The sequence below is a fragment of the Propithecus coquereli genome, unplaced genomic scaffold (genome assembly GCF_000956105.1).
Source record: "Propithecus coquereli isolate 6110/MARCELLA unplaced genomic scaffold, Pcoq_1.0 Scaffold39, whole genome shotgun sequence".
NCBI lineage: Eukaryota > Metazoa > Chordata > Mammalia > Primates > Indriidae > Propithecus > Propithecus coquereli.
Genome location: NW_012149618.1, coordinates 7,834,679 through 7,855,166, shown reverse-complemented (window position 1 = coordinate 7,855,166; position 20,488 = coordinate 7,834,679). Strand labels below are relative to the sequence as shown.

Here is a 20,488-nt window from a genome sequence, read left to right as displayed (position 1 = left end):
GATTATAGGCGTGAGCCACCGCACCCAGCCTTATTTTAATTTAAAACACTAAAAATTTGCAATGTTTTTAATCAAGGCTGTAATTATAACACTCCAAATCATTACAGAAGTTTTCATCTGAGAAACAAAATAAATACCCTTGAGTAAAAAAGTCACTCAAGGTTTTATAAATTTTCAATGTTTAGTTATAAGCTGTCATCTCAAAACACAGAAATATAAGGTACAGAAATACAGGGCGAGATTCCCCCTAAAAAGACACATGGGCAATTTCAAAGCTTGGTATGTATTATAATAATTGATTTTTCTAAAATTACATGTTTATTGTAAGGGAGTAGATGGCCAGAGTAGGGAATATAGGACATTCTGTTAGATGTTTCTCAAGGAGATGCTCGCTCAATTAGACAATTAGATGTTCAGTTCAATTATAATACTGCACTATTCTTACATAATTACACTGGTTTCCTAGGTTATCAGTCTGAAACACTTTGAGGGGCCACAAGGGATGGGACCAAATACAAATTATTCTGTTCTCTGCAACAGAAAAAATGTCACACTATCAAAGAAAATATACCTTTACATTTTCTTACTCTAGTAGCAAAGTGGTATGAACCTATAGCTTTTTTTTTTCTCTCTACCAACTTGATTTTTAAAAAATCTCTTCCCTAAGCTATGATTCTCACTGCCTGGCAGCAATCCATTAGTTTTTAAAATAATAATGACAACATATTAAGCCAACAAAGTCAGGATTATCTGATAAATTGATTTTTTCCTAGAAGGTAAAGATTGACAAAAACTATTCTTCCAGTAACCAATTCTCTGCTATCCTTTCACCTGTACTGTTTCTTAAGTTGTAGGTTCTTAAAAAAGAAGTGAGAACAAGCAAAGCAAATATAGCACAAAGATGGTAAAGAACATTAACTGACTCAAAAGGCAATTGACAAAGGAATAAACCTCCACCGGCAGCATAAATGCCTTAAAAATCAGAATTAGGTCATCTTTAAGGACAGTGACAACCACTGAAGAGATTCTGCTAAGAGAAAAGAAAAGGTTTTCTAGGCTATTTTATTAAAGTTTTTGGTAACAGAGCTCATCTTCTGAATCTACTAAGTTATAAAAAAACTAAAAATAATTTTAAAACATTCAACTTTGTTATAATTCCAACAAATAAATTACTGAATCCTTTGACTTCTAAGAAAGGCTATAGCATGAATCATATATTAAAATGAAACAGGAGTAATCCATAAACCCAGCAATTCTGCTTCTAACATTCTACCCTCCAGAGATTTCTATAAGCCCCAAAAGATGTATAGATGAGGTTATGAGAAACTGAAAATTACCTAAAATCTACTAATGGCTAAATAAAATATAGCATCTATATACAACAGGGAATTAGAAATATTAAGAACAATGTCAGTGATATATCTTTATCAATACCGAAAGATACCTCTGACATCAATATTGAGTGAAACTAGCATCAACTTATCTAATAGGTATAATGTGACAGCATTTAAAAAAAACTTAATACGAAGAGCTATAAGATCACATAGGGAGTTCTCTGATGAGCCACTGTGAATCAATGTTTCTAAGCATAGGATTTGGGTAGATACTTTTCTTTTGTATGTTTATATATTGCTTTGTGTGTCTGTATGTGTGTGAGTATGTATGTGTGCGTTTAAATGGCATGTATGATTAAAAAACAAAAACCACAGAGCTATTTAAAAAGCAATTTGGGAGGCAAGCTCAACAGAAATGAACACAGTATTGTACCTTAAACGGTTGGTATAGGTATCAACACAGGTCTTCATTTTGGCTAATAATGTACCAACAGAAGTTTGACACTCTGACTGTTCTTCTTCCTCTTCACCATTCTCTGTAGAAAGAGGCAACAACAGGGGCACCATGGATGTACAAGAAGCAATGGCCCGGAGCAATTCCAGCAGAGCCCGATAGAGTGGCACATGTCTTGCCATGTCCAGAACTATAAGGAGGAGGGGGAAAAGCACAAAATGAGAATATACGCGACATAAAAGTAAGTCCACGGCAATGTAGCTTTTACCTGGATCTTAAGATTGCAGTTGACCCTTAAACAACCTGGGTTTTAACGGTATGGGTCCACTTATAAGCAGATTTTCTTTCACTTCTGCTACCTCTGAGACAGCAAGACCGACCCCCACCTGTTCCTCTTTCTCCTCAGCCTACTCAACGTGAAGATGACGAGGATTAAGACCTTTATGATGATCTACTTCCCCTCAAACAGTAAACATATTTTGTCTTTCTTATGATTTTCTTAATACCATTTTCTTTTCTCTAACTTACTTTATTGTAAGAATATAGTATAGAATACATATATAAAATATGTGTTAATCGACTGTTTATGTTATTGGTAAGGCTTTTGGTCAACAGAGGACTATGAGTAATTAAGTTTATGGGGTGTTAAAAGTTACATGGGGATTTGTGACTGTGTGGGAGGTCAGTGCCCCTAACTCTTGTGTTGTTCAAGGGTCAACTTAATTGATTAGTTGGTAAATAGACCAATGAGCAGATGTTTATGAAGCACCAATGCACAAAGTGTAACACCCAATTTCAGAAACAAAAAAATGAGTAAGATATCAAATTAGGGGAGAATAAAAAGTGAAACTAAATAACTATCTAGTTATATTACATACATAAATATGATTAAATAGCCCAGATAATACATTATGGAAGTAAATACATTTATTAGTATGAAGTGGAAATATAATTTTAAAATTAAATTGCAATGATGAAGTCATTTTATCTTATGCAATGACAGACTACAGTTTATCAAGTCTGTTTCAACAATTCAACTTTCCTGTTAGCAAAAAAAAAAAAAAAATTGAGTATGCTAACTTTCAATTACCAGCTATGAGTCAAATGACATTTTTCTTAAAATAACATGCATCTAGGAATGGATTCCTTATTCTAGGAATATAGACTGTTGCTGCTAAGGCTCTTATAAGCCGTTTTGTTGGTTTGTGTGGCTTTATTCCAACTGGAATTTACTTTTGTGAATCATGTGAGATAAGAATCTGACAACTTTCTTCCATTGCCAATTATGGAACACCCATTCCATAAACATTTACTGAAAATCTGTTGCTAGACAGGCTGGGAATAAGCAGTGAAGAAAACAAATACAAATCCCCCTACCTTCATGTACCTTACATTGTAGGTGGAGAAGGACAAATGAGTAACAATTTTTCTGGAAACTAGTAAGTACTTTGAATGCAACACAGAAAATTAAAACAGGAGAGAAGTGGGGGAGAACCAACTAGAGGCAGGAATTGCCTCAATGCCCATAGAGCAACATGGGCTTAGAATGTAAGAAGATGAGGCATCACCCAGCATCTTGGACTTTCTGTGACAAATGATGTAAAAGGGATAAAGACCTTGATAAAATTAGTTCTGATAGTCTGGTGACAGACAGTGAGGCTGAATATTCAGAGTGACAGAGGAGTAGGCCCTCATTTTACACCTTCCAATGATGATGCAAGAGACAAGGGTAGGAAGGTTTGCTATCTGGTCCTTGCTCCTTGAAACATTACCTTCCATCTTTACCATATACAGTGCAAAATTTCGATATATAGTTGAGTATGTTTAATGCCTCTTTCCCAACCCAGGATCAAATGTTACAACATCCGACTTACTATGATTCTATAGTATAATACAGAACAGTATGTTATTCAGAAAAATTCCAATTAATCCAAAAGTTACTAATCAATAAAGCATAACATCAGTACTGTGGGAAAGCATGACTCATATAGATAGGTAAAAGCACAAATAGGTATAACCAATTTGGCATTATCTACTAAAATTTAAAATGCCTGTATTCTATAACTCGGTAATATCACTTGTTATTACCTACTCTATAACAGTATTCAATAGAATACTGTTTTCAATGCTGAAAGTTGAAAATAATCTAACAATATCATATCCAAACAACATATCCTAATGAGTCTATCCTATGTAGCATTTAAAAATAAAGTAGATCTAAGTCCCACATCTATAATTAAGTGAAATAAGTTGCAAAAATACATGTAGATGACATTTATATAAACTCAAATATTATTTATTTTTTATGACTGGGGGACTACATACATATGCTTAGTGGAAAAAGGTGAATTTCTTTTTCTTTCTTTTTTTTTAACACATGTTCCAAAAAAAAGGTGAATTTCTAAAAATTAAGTTTACCTACATGAGTAATATCTCAAACTGATTAACCTGATAAAAAAGTAAAACATTCCTGATAATGCTACAGCTATAGTCTCTTTTGACCATTTCTCTCTGCCCCCACTTTTTACCAGGTACATCATTTTGGTATACATCCTTTTTCTATATGATGACATTTCTTTATTCTATGCAATAGCTATTATCCCTATTGTGTGTATGAGAAACGAAGATTTAGTAAGTTGCACAACTAGCTGAGTAGAAAGCAGGAAGATCAGCACTGACACCTAGGTACTTTGTATTTTGTTTTATATACACAAGCAATGAAAAATACATGGGTGGTCACATATGATGAATATTCTTAGTATACTTTCATCTGAGAATGTTAGTATTTCACATTCCTTCCTGAAGGACATATTCCTGGTTGAATTCTAAGTTGACAGTTCTTTCATTTCAGCCAATTTAAAGCTGTTATCCCAATGTCCTTTAACTTCTATGGTTTCTCATGAGAAGTCTGTAGTCCCACTTGAATACCTCTTCCCTTATATGTGTCATTTTTCTCTGGACACTACCAAATTTCTTTCAGTATCTCTGGTTTTCAGCAGTTTCACTGTGTTGTTTCCAGGTATAATTTCTTTTGAGTTGACCTTGTTTGGTATTTGCCAAGCTTCTTGAATCTCATTAAAATTATGTCTTTTACCATATTTGCAAAGTTTTCAAGATTTCTTCAAATACTTTGCCTACACTAATCTCTTTCTTCTTTCCTTCTAGGACTGCAGGGACAGGAATGACATTGTTTCATGGATCTCTGGGGCTCTATTCAGTTTTTCCCCCATTTTTTAGATTGTATAATCAAGTTTAATGCCTACTTCCTCTGTCATCCCCATTGTGCTACTCAGTTCACCTAGTGAATTTTAAATTTCAACTATTTTATTTTTCAGTTCTAAAACTTCCATTTTGTTCTATTCTATGGTTTATATTTTTCTGTTGAGAATATATTTCCATTCATTTCTTTTTTTCATTTCAAAAGTGCTCACCTGTACCTAATATAACCATTCATTTCCAGCATTCTTCTCCCTGGCAGGGTCAGGGATTGATCTCAGGGGCCCCGGGGACAGGCCTGCAGGCCAGATCCCATATACCCAGGTCTCAATTGCATTGCCCGGGGGCACAGAAGGGGTATTTTCGAACAGGTCTACTGAGGTGTGTGTGCCTTCAGGGGCAGATCAGAGTGGGCTCTCACAGCAGCGTGCTCGAGGGGCAACCCTCCTCCCATGGGAAGGCCGAGATCCCAGCTCAGGCTAATCCTATCCTGGGCAGGGACCCCCCACACCCCCCCAACCGCTTGCATCACATTTGGGAGCTCCGCAGGCTTGAGGATCTGCCTGCCAGCAGAGGCCCAGAAGAACCCACAGAATAGGGGAGGGTGGAAAGGGGAGCGAGGCCTGCTCCTGACTGCCAGACTGCAGGTCTCAGACAGTTCTGCCTCCACACCCAGACTTTTTGGCTGAGTGGGGCCATTTCAGCCCCTCCCTGGCAGCTCTGCTCAGAAGCAGAGAATAGAACTTTGACCCCTGCTAACAGCATTTGTGGAGCTTGAGAGCAGGCTCACCCAACCCAGCCCCACCCCACCTCACTCCCCAACTTCCCCCTGCAGAGGGAGGACACACCTGGAAGTCCCAGGGCCCCACCCACCACCTGAGGCACTACAGTGCCTCTCCAGAGGAACAAGAGCTGGTTACAGGACCCAAAAACAACACTGCAGCTTGCTCCTCCTGCCAAGCACCACCTACTGACAGGGAGGCCAACGTGCACACCCTTTTACTGCATTTATTGACTCATTATACAGCCTGTGGTCAAATCTTATCCACAAACACCACCCACTGGTGCAGAGACTAAATTGGGCATGTCATAATCTAAACGAAAATCCAAAGGTAAGAAGAAACAGGTGATCCACATGGGAAGGAATCAGCAAAAGAACTCTGAAAGTATAAAGAGTCAAACTGAAAGGATAACCCCAAAGAAGAACACAGCTCTGTAGCAATGGGTATCAACCAAATTCAGAACACTAAAATGACAGAAGAATATCGAACATGGACTGTAAGAAAACTCAATGATATGTAAGAGAATATGAATACACAACACAAAGAAACTACAAAAAAATATAGGACTCGGAAGAAAAACTCGCTAAAGAAATTGAAATACTAAAGAAAAATCAAACAGAACTTCTGGGAATGAAGAATTTATTCAAGGAATTATAAAACACAGTGGAAATCCCAAGAATAGGGTAGATCAAACAGAAGAAAGAATCTCAGGGACTGAAGATAACACCTTTCAATTAAACAAGTCAGTTGCAGAGACAGAGCAGAGAAATAAAAGAGCAAAACCTACAAGAAACGGGGGATTATGTCAAGAGGCCTAACATGAGAATTATATGCATCCCTGAGGGTGAAAAAGAAAATACACAAGGGTAGGATAAACTATTTGAGGATATAATGGAGGAAAATTTCCCTGGCCTTGCTAGAAATCTAGATACCCAGGTAAAAGAAACTCAAAGGACTCCTGGGAGACTAAATGCAAACAGGAGACACCACAACACAGTCATCAGACCAGCCAAAATAAACATGAAAGAGCCCCTCATATGAGCGAAAGGAGCAGGTAACCTACAAAGGAAAAACCATCAGATTAACTGCAGACTTCTCAACTGAGACCTTACAAACCAGAAGAGACTGGGGCATCATTCTGACTCTTCTCAAACAGAATAATGCCCAACCTAGAATCTTGTATCCTGCAAAACTAAGTTTTGTATACGAAGGAGAAATAAAGACCTTCTCAGACAGGCAAAGACTCGAGGAATTCATCAAGACAAGACCTGCTCTCCAGGAAGTACTCACAACAGTGTTACACACAGATCAGCATGATAACACTCACCAGTATAAAATCACCCAAAAACTGAAGGTCAAAGGCCAAATACCACAATAGCTCAAGAGAGAAAAACAAAGCAACAAAGTTCAACCCAACAGGATGAACAGAAATCTGCCCAACTTATCAATTCTTTCAATAAATGTGAATAGCTTGAACTGCCCATTAAAGAGACCTAGGCTGGCTGGATAGATAAATATAAACAAGCCAACTATCTATTGTCCTCAGAAAACACATCTAACCCACCAGGATGCATTCAGACTCAGGTGAAGGAATGGAAAATAATATACCATGCAAATGTAAGCCAAAAGAAAACTGACATAGCAGCTGGAGGATCACCTGAGCCCAGGTATTTGAGGTTGCAGTGAGCTATGATGATACGACTGTACTCTAGCCTGGGTGACAGAGGGTGACTCTGTCTCCAAAAAAAAAAAAAAAAGTTTCCACCATAGTCATCTGCCTCATTAACAATAGTTTTTGTCTTAGAAGTAAGTCTCTTTTGATTTTATGAACTGATATTGATTTCTTGTTCTGTTATGAATGCATAGTGCCCTTAAAAAGAAAAAAAACAGAAAAAGAAAAGAAAATCTACTAACACTCCACAAGAAAAGCAAGTCTGTGGTATCTGAATCAAGATTCTGCTCCTTTCCTCCCTACTCTTAGCTCACTGAGAAATAAAATCCACTTCAGTCTATTACAGACAAGAACAGCTGGTTCCCTCTCACCTAAGCTCCCAGCTGGAAGCCTGTCTCCCTGGGAGGGGCAGGATGCCAGCATTTCTCATCCTACCATTAACTACCTGCTGCTGTGGCTAAGTTATAGATTTGAGTATGGCTGAGAAGTCGACGCTTCCTTCTACCCAGCCCTAACTCGTGGGACAGAGGATTTGAGTAAGTATTTCTCCAGAAAAGAAACACAAATAGCCAATGAACACATGAAAAGATGCTTGACATCATTACTCATCAGGGAAATGCAAATTAAAACCACAATGAGGTACCACATCACATCCACTAAGATGGTTATAATTTAAAAAGTCAGATAATAATTTAGAGTTCCATGTGACACAGCAATTCTACTCGTAGGCATATACCCAAAGCAACTGAAAGCAGGACCACCAACAGATACTTGTATGCCAAAGTTAACTGTGACATTTTTATATACAATAGCCAAAAGGTAGACAGAATCTAAATGTCTATCAACTCATGAACGGATAAGCAAAATGTGGTATATATCCATATAACAGAATATTAGTCTAAAAATTTATCAAGTCCTGACACATGCAACATTGATGAACCTTGAAAACATGCTGCGTGAAAAAAGCCAATTAAAACATTCAGAAAAGGCAACTCTATATAGAGATAGAAAGATTACCGGCTGTTTGGGGCTGGGGGAGATAAGGGGAATGAGGGGTGGCAGCTAAAGGGTAGGGGGTTCTTTTGGAGGTGATAAAAAATGTTCTAAAATTGACTATAGTGACAGTTGCAGATATCTGTGACTATATTAATACCAAAAATCAATGAATTCTGTACTTTAAGTGGGTGAATTAAAGGGTATGTGAATTCTCTCTCATTAAAGCTGATATTCAAATTTTGTTCACTTTAGTTAAGTACTTATTCACAAATATTTACTCCTTTTCATACAGGGATATATATTTTCTTCAATTGCTTTATAACATTACATTGTATATGAGGAAACCATACAGTAAGTTTTACAAATATTTCACAAATATATTGTTTCAAATTGCAAATATATGAAAACATAGACATGATGCACAACCATACAGCCTCTTTCAACCTGGGACTGGCAAACAATGAAGCCTTAAAAAACCTTCCCTATTCCAGAGAAGTTTCCATTTCCACATTTAAGTATCTGAAAAAATAGAATTTATATTGATATAAACATAGCCTGTTATCCAAACATTTCCATGGGTACTGCTTTATAAACTCATTTAGCAAAGCAGAACAGAGCATGAATCGTTCCAAGCAAAACCCCAGCAAGTTATTTTGTGGCTATCGATCAAATACTTATGTTTATATGGAAAGGCAAAATACGTAGAACAGCCAGCACAATACTGAAGAACAAAGTCAGAGGACTGATACTATCTGACTTGACTACCTGACTATAAAGCTGTAGTAATTAAAATAATGTGGTACTGGTGAAAGAATAGACAAATAGATCCGTGGAACAAAAATGGAAAAAAAATCTGAATGTTTCTAGCAGCTTTATTTGTAACTGCCAAAAACTGGACGCAAGCAAGATATCCTTCAAAAGGTAAATGGATAAACAAACTGTTTTATAGCCATACAATGGAATATTATTTGACGATAAAAAGAAACATACCATCAAGCCATGAAAACACATGGAGGAACATTAAACATATTGCTAAATCAAAGAAGCCAATCTGAAAAGGCTACATACTGTATGATTCCAATCATATGACATCCTGGAAAAGACAAAACTATGGAGTAGGAAGAACAGTGATTGCCAGAGGTTTGGGGGTGGGGTGGGGAAAGGGTGCAGGATGAATAGAATTTCTCAGGGCAGTGAAACTATTCTGTATGATCCTATAACATTGGAATACATAACACTGTCCATTTGTAGAAACCCACAGAACTGTACAACACAAAGAGCAAACCCTAATTTAAACTATGAACTTTAGTTAAAAATAATATATCACATCTGGACACAGTGGCTCACATCTATAATCCTAGCACTTTGGGAGGCTGAAGTGGAAGGATCACTTGAGGCCAGCCAGCCTGAGCAACATAGGGAGAAAGACCCCATCTACACAAAAAAATAGAAAACATAGCTTGGCATGGTGGCACACATCTGTAGTCCCACCTACTTGGGAGGCTGAAGCAGGAGGACCATTTGTGCCCAGGCATTTGAGGTTGCAGTGAGCCTTGATGACACCACTGTACTCTAGGCAACAGAGCAAGATGTTGTCTCAATAAAAATTAAATAAATAAACTGATAAATAAATCACTATTAGTTAATCAATTTTAATATATGTAGCACACTAATGCAAGATGTGAATAATTGGGAAATTATGAGTGGAGATATATGGGAACTCTCTGTATAATCTGCTCATTTTTCTGTAAACCTAAGAGCTTAAAGCTTTAAAAAATAATGTCCAGGCTGGGCACGGTGGCTCACGCCTGTAATCCTAGCTCTCTGGGAGGCCGAGGCGGGCGGATTGTTTGAGCTCAGGAGTTTGAGACCAGCCTGAGCAAGAGCGAGACCCCGTCTCTACCAAAAATAGAAAGAAATTAATTGGACAACTAAAAATATATAGGAAAAAAAAATTAGCCGGGCATGGTGGCGCATGCCTGTAGTTCCAGCTACTCGGGAGGCTGAGGCAGGAGGATCGCTTGAGCCTAGGAGTTTGAGGTTGCTGTGAGCTAGGATGACGCCACAGCACTCTAGCCTGGGCAACAACAGTGAGACTCGGTCTCAAAAAAAAAAAAAAAAATGTCCATTAAAAAAACTATGTAAAATAAAATTAAAAAATAGTATTTTATAGAAAATTATACAATAACACAAGTAATACAAGATATGCTATTTTTTTAAAGAAAAAATGCAAACAGAAATTTGCAAGCACAGGTATGGTTGATGATTTCAATTTTCTTTTCTTTTTTTTTTTTTTTGAGACAGTCTCACTCTGTTGCCCGGGCTAGAGTGAGTGCCGTGGCGTCAGCCTAGCTCACAGCAACCTCAAACTCCTGGGCTCAAGCAATCCTACTGCCTCAACCTCCTGAGTAGCTGGGACTACAGGCATGAGCCACCATACCCAGCTAATTTTTCTATATGTATTTTTAGTTGTCCAGATAATTTTTTTTTTTTTTTAGTAGAGTCGGGGTCTCGCTCTTGCTCAGGTTGGTCTCGGGAACTCCTGAGCTCAAACAATCCGCCCGCCTCGGCCTCCCAGAGTGCTGGGATTACAGGCGTGAGCCACTGAGCCTGGCCTCAAATTTTTAAAATCTGGAAATAATTATTTTTATGTATCTGATGAAAGTATTATTTCTTCATATAAACACAAAGGATAATCCTAGATACTTTAAGAAACTCTCGATTAAAAAACCCAGAATACAATTTACAACTGAAAAACTCAAAAGGAACAAAATAAAATTATATTAAACTATTTCAAATTTGGTAACTCATGAATATTAATTAGAAAGTATCACACTTTCAAGTCAATTAATAAAGCATGAGCTGTTATACTAAGAAAATCATAACATATGGTTACATTCTGAAACTCACATGTAAGTATATGGGCAGAGAAAATAAGGCAGTTGTTCTAAAATAAACGAAACATGGAATTTCCTTTTATTTTATTGGTATCTATTTTATTCTACTGAGTTGGCAGTGGAAGGGACCAACTGGGAATCTACATTATGGAAACAGCAGAAGATACTCTCCTTGTATGAGGATGGAGACAAAAGTCATGGAAATAGGGTAATAATAAGCACTGGTTGAGGAGACTGGGAGTAGTCCAAATAGTGTGAGAAGTAAAATTGTGTGTTTGTTTCACAAAGAACTTCAAATAACTTTCTTTAGTGTGCCACTTGTTAAAATATCTCAAAATATCAAGTTTCTGCATTTTAAGCTAAAAATACTAAGTTTTTTGTATGTCTGCATTTTTCTTGACAATTACACAAAGTGTGCTCGTCTTTAAGTCAAATTCTACAAGATATGAATGCACCTAGCAAATCTATGCTATGTCTGGAACCTGGAACACAGTTATTTATATCTAATTACAGATCATTGGTATTGTTGTTTTTAAAAGATTCTGAATAACTCCAAAGAGGGGAATCTGTAAAACTAAGGAATAGCTAATTTATGCTCTGTCTTAGATATGCACTTTTAATTAACATGTATGGTGGTCAGTGGACAACAACAGTAGAAAATGTAATAAACCCTTAATGAAAACCTGCCTGTTACAGTACAAAACAACATACCAACCATTTCAGTCTTGAGTGCTTTAATTCTATTTTTGCCATGAAGAGCTTCATCACAAAACACTTTAGTTGTTATTACAAGATTAAATGTGCCTACCTGTCAGAGCAGAGGCACAACATGCTGTTACGCAACACTATGTCTGTAAGTGGAGCTTGCAGCTCCTTTACCCAGCAAGTGTCAAGTGCATGTTTAATCGGTGTTACCATCTACTAGTGCACAAGTAAAGTCACTATCCTTCCAACCCTCAGATGTGCCTTGTTGCTGAATTACTGAAGGCCTGACGAATACCTTGTAATTATCAGCAGCAGCTACAGATGCAGATGTGTGACATTACTATAATTATGCCAATAAACAAAATTTTCTCATTTTTAATGCAGTAACTGGTACTCGATAGAGGAACAAAATTCTCACTTTCCACATGTGGAACTACCACATTTCAACGGGGAAAAGAGTCTTCGAATGGCTGGAAAGAAACAGTGTAAAATTTCATCAGATAGGAAATTCATGAAAAAATAACCATAAACATTAGCATTTTTGTGAGATGTGATTCAGCATATATAAAAGGCTAAAAGTATTCTAAGATAAAAATAGAACCTATTTATAGTGTGACTCATTATTTGCAGAGGCTATCAATTTATAACCAAATAGTTATAGTGAAATTTACCATGGATTACCCAGCCCTTCAGGAGATACTGAAAACATTTGCCATCTTCAATATGAAGCTTGCCCAGGTTTTGTTCACTTTTTTCTCTGAATGTGAACAGAAGCTCTCCATGAAGAGAAAAGCTTCGTTTATCAATATTATGGACTAAAGCAACAAATCTGATAACACTTTATTCCTGGTAACGATGTAAGGTAACAAACATTTCCTTTTTAATTATTTTAAAACCAACAATCAGTAACTCCGTTATTTTAAACTAAAATACACAATAGTATTTAATCAGAGGAAATAAATATTTTATCAAGAAGAGATAAACAACTATTATTTTAATGTTTTTTCAAAATATTGGGAAAATAATTAATTTCAATACTGGAATATTCTAAAACTAATGACGCAATTATCACAAATCATCAAAGGAAAAAAATTTTTTAAATCCTCATCCTGCCCAACCTCCCAAAAAAGGCTGCTTTAAAAAGAGGTCTACGCTACAAACTCATCAAATTGTATACATTAAATATGTGCAGTTTTTTTGGTATATCAATCATACCTCAGTACAACTGTTAAAAAAAAAGGAAATCCTATGCTTATGTGTAAATGATAATCAGACATAAAAAGCAGTTCACATTAAATATGTAAGCCTAGCCACATGGATATGGAAAAAAATGTAAATATATTTACAGCTACTAAATATAGAATATAATATATAAATGGCCGAGTCCAATATGTACTGTTTCATTATATTTTCTATTATTTTGTCCAACTGTTAAAATGATAACAGATTTTAAATTCTATTAAAATACACTCATTTCTATCATCTTCCAGTATGTTAACAGACTAAAGCAGAACTGTACACTGAAAAATTAAGAAATGCAACAAGCATAATAAATGTAATTATTAGCTCTCTACATAGTTCAAAGTTTCTCTTCCTAGGGATTTGTTTCATAATCACTTTCTTTTTTCTCTAGATGAAGACATTTTCCTGGGAAAATGGGTACTTTCATCATCACTACAGACAAGCAAGAAGAGAAAGAAGAATCTATCTTGAACATGTTAGGCGTAACTGGAACAGTACCCCAACCTCCTGGTGACTGTTTTCGTGTATATCTACACCACACTCTGACCGGATTGCATACAAGGGAAATCCCGCTCTAGTGAGAATGATTTCTAAGACTATCCTTTAAAGGCACATCTGCAGAAGATTATGACATATATTTCAGGGTGACTATAAAATGCTTCCAGCTTAACAAATCAAATTACAACAAGGAAAGTAGGCTAAATTTAACTTTACACAGGAAAAAAAACAAGGAGGACAAAGCAATGAACATGGACAATAAAGATTTACTGCCCCTAAACATATAAGATCTGGTAAAATATACAATACACAAAAGCAACAATGGCACAGACATTTTTTCTAAGAGTACATATTAAATATACATTAATTACAATCAAATTGCATTTAAATTTAAGTTTTCCTTAGCCATTAATAATCTACCTAAATATAGGCAAGGGAAATTTAGTGTGAGAAAGAAGACTAAGAAAATCTTCAGGAAAATAAATTTTTACAGCATTAATAAATACTGAATATTTTCAAAATTGTCCTTCTAATTATATTTAATATCTCAGAAAAAATAAAGGCTTTATCATGATTTTCTGATATTAAGTAATTGTAACTATAAGACTACATAGAAGAGCTAACTTTCTTGTTTCAGGTGTTGACTATTTCTCTGATAAATTTCAGTAATATAAAATAGGAGGAGAGGCTCATCTAAGTACAAAAACCTCAACTCAATCTAATAAAATAATACTATTTGTTTAGGGCATATTAATTTGAGGGATTCATAAACTAATGTGAAAATTAAATTCATTATTCAAACATTTCATTTTCAATTGAAGAATCTATCCATTCTTGCTCTGCATCTTAACTTGAAATATACATCCTAATCACCCTACTGAAACAAAGTATTCAGAGATTCTAGAATCACGTTTCTATAAATTATCACCCTTTAAAATAACTGAATAGTAAAACTAAATTCAAATCTATCTGTAATCAGTGTCTCTACAAGCAACATCATTAATGTGTGTATCACTATAAGATAATCATGTAACAAATGTATTTGCCCACTCAACTTATTCAAAGGATAATTCAATTTTTAGTACTGATAAAGTAATTATAGCTATAATTCTCCCTAGTCCCAAATTATAACTTTTTCCTCTGGCACTCTGGCAGATCAACGATTGTAGAAATTCTACTTGAACAAAATACAGTTTTTAGAAAAAAGCCTGAAATAAACACTGAGTACAGTAAAGTAATAGAGACAGAAGTTTTCCAACTAGAATAATCTTAAGTACTCACTTAAATGCAACTGAATAAACAAACCAAAATATTCTCTGATACTATACATTTAAAAAACAAAACACTGCCCTGACATTAAGATCCTTACAAATGAGACTATTGGAAGGATATTATAAGTGAGCTAAAGTCATCAATAATATTTGTTCATTAATAAAACATTAGTCATAGCTGTTTTACTGCAGAACTACATTAATAATTCCATAATATGTAGATGCTGTAGGGGAAACATCAGTGAGTAGTTTTATACAAACACTTTGATACCAACCATTTTTGTATTTAATGATTTATACACAATTTTTCATTTCCTTTTCAATTTTTCCATTACTAAATTTATTGAATTTATATACCTCTCAAAGCATTAGCCAAAAGTCTGTTTCAGGGATTCATGTCAACCCTAGATATGGCCCAAAAGAATTATATACAAGGAAACCCACATCAAAGAGTCAAAGAGTTCTGGCAGAAGTTCAAAGTATTTTTATACAAGTCAGAGCCAACTTGCTCTATCCAGCTGGAAGGGTATTCTACAGAAGAAAACAAAGAGAGGAAAGAAAAGAAAGAGGCAACCTTTTATAATTTCTCACGTAAACCTAATTGTTTTTGTCACTGTCCTTTTTATAGGGTCTTTTTCTTTAAAAAAGTATTCCATGATTGACCATAAACACATCTAGTTTGCATAATATTTAATTATATAATAGAAAAACAACTGCCATAAATAAATTTGGAAACACAACTAAACTCTTAAGAGGCCACAAGTTGTCACCGTCAATCTGGTAGGTAGGAAGAATCTGATTAAGAAAGTTTATACTGTAACTGGATTACAATATGAGGTGACAATTTAAGCACTGGGTACACTAGCAACTAACAGGAAAGAAAGGACTCCTCTACTTTGGTAACCAAGGACCATATATATCACTGACATGTCTGAGACGTTAAGTAATAATTTACCCTTACAAATCTGTACAAATCAGAGCAACTGAAAACCTATCTAAAATTTTAACTTCAGCAACTTCTCCTACCCTTATAAAATTTACCAGTCATAATTATTTAACAGATAGAGTGATGTATTCTATACTAAAGATAAGGTCCACATAGCATGCTCTTGACAAATATGAAAATTCTAAATAAAAAGAACATTTGTTGCTGAGCACTTACATTCTAGACACTCTGAATGGCCATTAACATGCTCAAAATTTTGGCACTCTATACTCTCTCACCAAGAATGAAATGCATATAGGCCCTGACAGTATCTTGTTAGCAAACCATACACAGAAATAAATACATTAAATATAAGCAAGTGTTTCGAATTTTATTTGAAATGCCCAGCTAATGCTTAAAAAAAAAAATAGAGCCATATTATAACACAGTTTGGGACAAAAGTAAAGTGGTACATTACTCTACTTAATTGAAGAATCTTTTACAATTTCCATCCATTTCTGGCAGACTTTTTATTTTAAAAAGTACAAAGAAATGGCATATTATAATTCTAAAGTTTCAAATGAACTATTACTGTGAAAACTATAAATAAGGATACACAGTTAAGTACTGTGTGTTATGACAGGTCAATAATTTTTAATTATTTGTTTCTCAGGCAATGTGTATCAACAAAATAAGAAAAATAACTATTTTAATAAGTGATAACAAAATTATGTATTTTCTATTGGTATCAAACCTTACCTTTTCATGTAATAGCACTAACATAATTTCTAAACCCTCAAACAATAGGTCCTCCTTAATTTGGTGCCCTGAAACCTAGCAAGATGGCCAGGCTTCCAACTGCACACTTTGAAGCAATTATTAAGTAATAACTTTTGGATTTAACAAATGTGGTCATAAGACATTTGTCATAACAACATTAATTTTACTCTCAAATGGTTGACTCACACAATTAAACTTAAATACTAACTTTTCAAGGAACATATCTAAAGGTAACATGTAACAATAACAGCTTCGAACACACAAAATACAGTATGAAGAAAATCAGATTGTGTATATCAAAGCTTGCGGTAATGGTTTTTTTTGCACTATAGCTGGTTATGGAACTGCCAAACCAGTATTAGGAAAACGAAAAAATTTTAATCCTAGCAAATAAATTATCATTTAGCTAAGACAAGCCGCCAAATTAGCAGATACTTTATAATTTTCCCAATAAAAAAGTCCTGTGCTTGCTTTCTCATTTTTACCTTCCTCTAACATGTGAATAAATGTGAATTTATTCATTTTTCCTTTTCGTACTGACAGAATCCACTTATATCTTGCTTTTAAATTTGAAAATAAGTATAATAATTACCATGATTAATAATTACCATGTTACTGCTAAACAATTAAACTCGAGCAACTAAATAAATTTCTCTGGATTTCATTTTTTCATTTGTTCTGTCCTAATCTGTAAATTGCCAGGGATTAACTAGGATAACTCTAATTTCCCTTTCTACTGTGAAAGTATATTCATCTCCTCACTATGAAACCACCACTAGAAAGGTAAAAATTTGTAACACTTTACAGATTTTTACTATACCCACTAAGTTAATGGCAAGTAATTTACTGTGGGATGAGACGTAGTACGCCGTTTTCTGAAAAAAGAAATATACCATCTTTCAAAATGGGAGTGAGATGAGGTGAGGAGCTCTAAAGTAACATTCTGCCTCTTAACTTTAACATTCAAATATTATCACTAAATATTTCTAACAATGAAACAGGAGCACCTTCTAGTGGCCAGTGGGGTAACTGCAGGCGTTTACTAAACAGTATAATGATCCCTGGCCTACAAATGCAGCTTCTGAAATACCATGGATATGACAAGTGGAAGTCAAAATGTTGAGAGAGGAATTAAATGAATACACACTTTATATAAAGATTGCCCTATCTACCTAAGAAATCACTCATGAAAATAACTACTTTCTCTCTTCATGGGATTTTTATCACTTTTTAAGAATGACACTGGAGATAAAATAAACTAATACAAATTTATAACTCACTAATTTATTTCAGCCACCTACCTTGAAGCTGTGGCTTCAGATTTACTATTTGATTGTTTTTCTTTGCACTATTTTTTATAACAACTTTTTTTCTTTTCTTGAGACACGATCGTGTTCTGTCACCCCAGGTAAAAAGCACCGACATCATCATAGCTCACTGCAACTCCAAACTCCTGGGCTTAAGCAATCCTCGCCTCAGCCTCCCAAGCAGCTGGGACTACAGATGTGTGCACCACCACGTCTAGCTAATTTTTCTATTTTTTGCAGAGATGGGGGTCTTGCTCTTGCTTAGGCTGGTCCTGAACTCCTGACCTCAAGCAATCCTCCTGCCTTGGCCTCCCAAAGTGCTAGGATTACAGGCATGAGCCACTGAGCCCAGCCCAACTTTCTTAATCACTGACTTACCTTACTGAATTAAGTTCTTTGAAGAAAAGTCCAAAAAAATTATATTTTAAAAATTACTAGTTTGTTACATGTATTTGGACAACCCAGAGTCACGTTACTGATTTCACATTTATCCAAAGTGCAAAACCCAACAAGAACACTAACGGATATCTTTATTTTAATTAGTTTTTTTAAAAAAACTATTAATGAAAAGAATCGAACTTACTAATCTATTAATATTTTAAGTAACTGGGACCATACTGCTATTCTTTGATAAACCTGATTAATTTAGCTTAAGTACAAAGATTTGTATTGCTGCCTTGATGCCAAACACTTTTAAAAAGTCTTTCCTTTACATAACAGGCTTCTAAATTTCCCTTTGCACCCATTTCCAGGCCTACAAAAAGAGGCTAACATAGGAAAAGGTTATAGTAGCTAAGCTACTATTAAGTCATTAAAATTTTTGCTAGAAACACAGTGAATTGACAAATGATGAAATATCAGGAATTCATCCTAACAATATTAAATCTGTATGAAGCTCTACATAAACAAATGTTCCTAAAAGCATTTAATTATCTTAAGTTTTACAAACAAAAGCAATAATCTAAAAACAACAAACTGGCTAAACAGTGGCATAGCTATTATTATATACGTGAAAAGGTTGTTAGAGAATTATTTAATAACTAAATATGCTTAATGATTAAATCACTAAATGTAATCAGTGCCTATCTCTAGAGAACAGGACCAGTGTCTCAGGCACAGAAACTTTCCCCTAAGGAACTGATATGCTCCCTTTATTCTGGTAATATTTTTGCAATTGAAAATATTCTCTTTTTACTTCTCTTGCAAGGATGTTCAGAGCTAAATGTGAAGACCAATTTTATGTGCAATTATTATTGATCCTTATGGCTAGTACAGTATTATCATTCAAAATGTTTAGGCCAATTTTTAAACTTCTGTCAAAATAAAATTGATTTCACCAACCTGCTACATAGTCAGCTCTCTAAATGAGAACTTGAAGGTTTTATTAAAATGAGGAGCAGACTCTTGTATTCCTACTATTCCTTTAACAGTAATTAAGAAGAAAAGTTTAAAGATTACAAAGTTTAAAGATTACTGTGCTGGCCAGGCACAGTGGCTCATGTCGGTAATCCCAGCACTTTGGGAGGCCAAGGCAAGAGGATTACTTGAGCCCAGGAGTTCGAGTCCAGCCTGGCAATAATAAGATCCTGGCTCCACGAAAAAATAAAAATAAAAAAATTAGCCAGGCATGGTGGTGTCTGTCGACAGTCTTGACTACTAAGAGGCTGAGGCAGGAGGATTACTTAAACCTAGGAGTTGAAGGTTGCATTGAGCTACAATAATGCCACTGTACTGTACCCCAGGCAAAAGAGCAGGACCTTGTCTCAAAAAAAAATTACAAAGCTTCAAGCACCTAACTTATACTTGGATGGAACTACGGAGCTAGAAAAGAAGGGCAAAAGGGGGATGGGGTGATGGTAAGAAAGCACATTTGATAGTTAAAGGTTAATGGCAGACCAATCTTTGAACTGAAAGCAAGGCACAAAGTATTACGTTTCTGTATTTTCTTGTCTTCCTTACCAATCACTTAAAAATATGTAATGGAAAGAGAATGTGTACTATTTTACTATAGGTCTCTAAAGAGTCTAATACACCAGGTTTGTGTTTTTGTATAACACGTGTTAGCAATGTGGGCAAACCATCCTTTGAATATAATGTCTCGGGCAAAATTACTGGCTCTCTTCTCACACTTAAAAACCAACTTGTAGAATATTCTAAAAAATAAATGGTTTGTGTTCTGTTAAAACATCACTATAAAAGACAAAGACAGACTTGAATTGTTCCAGATTACAGGAGAATAAACAGACTTGACAATTAAATAAAGTAAAAAAGATTCTGGAATGGATCCTGTAATCTACCTCAACCCCAAAATTGCCAAAAATAATATTAGATAAATGGCAAATTTGAAAAATGGAGTTTCAATTTTCTAAAATAGTAATTTTACCAAGTTTAAAGAAGACTCTGGCTAGA

General features: G+C 35.2%; 1 protein-coding gene across 1 annotated transcript in view; it reads right to left on the bottom strand.

Moving 5' to 3' along the window:
* Nucleotides 1-20,488, bottom strand: part of BIRC6 (baculoviral IAP repeat containing 6) — a 262,303-nt gene that overhangs the window by 59,932 nt on the left and 181,883 nt on the right. The window contains exon 63 of the mRNA XM_012652423.1: nucleotides 1,768-1,978. Within this exon, the coding sequence (XP_012507877.1) occupies nucleotides 1,768-1,978 (211 nt within the window). The remainder of the gene's footprint in view (nucleotides 1-1,767; nucleotides 1,979-20,488) is intronic.